General features: G+C 47.9%; 1 protein-coding gene across 1 annotated transcript in view; it reads right to left on the minus strand.

The window, feature by feature from the left end:
* Positions 1 to 1,861, minus strand: part of LOC107123435 (collagen alpha-6(VI) chain-like) — a 78,324-nt gene that overhangs the window by 26,600 nt on the left and 49,863 nt on the right. The window contains 1 exon segment of the mRNA XM_015426681.1: positions 275 to 337. Coding sequence (XP_015282167.1) covers positions 275 to 337 — 63 coding nt within the window.

Raw genomic sequence — 1,861 nt, forward strand, 5'->3', positions numbered from 1 at the left:
GCCTCCAGCTCACAGATTTTTGTCTTAGCTCAGGAAGGATGGCTCCAGAGCAAACTAATTTATACAGTAGCCAAGTCGCTCGATCACTACTTTAATGCCAGTAGCTCACAAAGTAGAATTTCTTCTCACAAGATTCCACAGCTTAGAGGGAACATTGCCTGTCACTGGCTCACATGTGCCAAAACATACTTCTTTGTAAAATAAATTCATGCTGTGTAAGAAAAAGTACACTGTGTGGATACATGTGCATAAACAGGATAGTTCTGATATCCACCTGTGGGCCTTGAAATCCCTGTTCGCCTGGCAAGCCATCTGGACCAGGTGCTCCTTTCTCCCCCTGTGTAAAGGCACAATTTTAGCAAAGATTTTCTCAGGCAAATATCATCACAATAGTTTCAAATGGTAGCCATGCTGGTCTGCAGTGGAAGAGTGAGGTTCGAGTCCAGTAGCATCTTACAGACCAACAAGATTTGGGGGGGAGAGTATAAGCTCCCCTCGTCAGATACCCCCCAAATCTTATTGGTCTCAAAAGTGCTACTGGACACAGATATATTATCACAATGTTTTTGTTTTGCATGAGTTTCATAACTTTTAAGAAAAACCCTTAACCACATCTGTGATGAGATGAGAAGCAGTGGGGCAAGAGGTGCTGGGAGGGACAGATGCAGTGATGGCAAGGGACCCTGGCCTCTCTGTGGCTGGGAAGGAGGGGAGAAGGTCTGCTCCACTGGATCGAGAGCCTCACTTCCCATTGGACAGAAAAACACACCAGCCCTTTGATGTGTTAACACGTCTTGATTGGAAGGTCCATTTCTGGTGCACTTTGGCACCCCGATTGGCTGAAGGCCCTGGAGCACACATGGAGTGGGGTCTGAAAATGGGAGCTGTTCCTCTGTTGGCATTGTTGGGAATCCATGGCTCTGTGTGTGTTTGCTGGGTTTTTGGCCATGACAGATGACTACTAGTGGTACAAAAGAAGGTTGCGTCTTGTAACTAACATCTTGCAACTAACAAAGACCAGATATACCATGAATTGTAAATAACTAGTTAGTAACAGTGTTAGGACTGGTTAGGACAGTGTTATCGAGGCAACGAACATGAAATTAAGCAAACTCTGGAGCACAACGGAAGACAGGAGGGCCTGGCGTGACGTGGTCCATGGGGTCACGAAGAGTCGGACTCGACTGTGCGACTGAACAACAACAAAAGTTAGTAATTGTCCTTTTGTTTATTTTGCTGAGTCCACCTAGATTCTGTCCCTTAACTGGAGATAGTCTGCACGAATCCTTACCCACCCACCTAGCTACTTGGCAACACCATTGTGGAGTTGGCCTCGGGCAACCCACAAGAGAGAAGGGGGCTGGATTCTACCCCAAGGTGGTGGTGCTGACCAGGGGTCTTGTTGTAGAAAAAGAGCTGCCGGAGCTCATTAGCATAACTCATTAGCATAACTTATTTGCATATGCCACGCCCCCTGACATCACCGGAAGTGACAGAAGGCCACACCCCCTGACATCACCGGAAGTGTGTCAGAAGGCCCGGCTACTTACCCTCCTGCTTCATCCTCATTCCCAAACGGAATGAGGATCGAAGCAGAGGGCGGGGTAAAGAAGGGGCGGGGCTTCACCACGTGACCGCCCCACCCCCTAGAGGTTCTCTTCCGGAGCTCCATACCTGAGAGCTCCCCCCCGACTAGAGCCCTGAAGATAAATGAAATGAAGGGATCACTGCAAAAGCATCTTTATATGTTTGTGCATACCAACAGTATTACAGGGATCAGATGTGGAAGAAAAATCATACAGTCAAAATGGAAGCCGATGAAAATCATGCAAAACAATGCCAACGGGGGGGGGGGGACCAA

This window comes from Gekko japonicus, unplaced genomic scaffold, assembly GCF_001447785.1.
Source record: "Gekko japonicus isolate JY-2015 unplaced genomic scaffold, Gekko_japonicus_V1.1 scaffold2523, whole genome shotgun sequence".
In the NCBI taxonomy this organism is placed as follows: Eukaryota; Metazoa; Chordata; class Lepidosauria; order Squamata; family Gekkonidae; genus Gekko; species Gekko japonicus.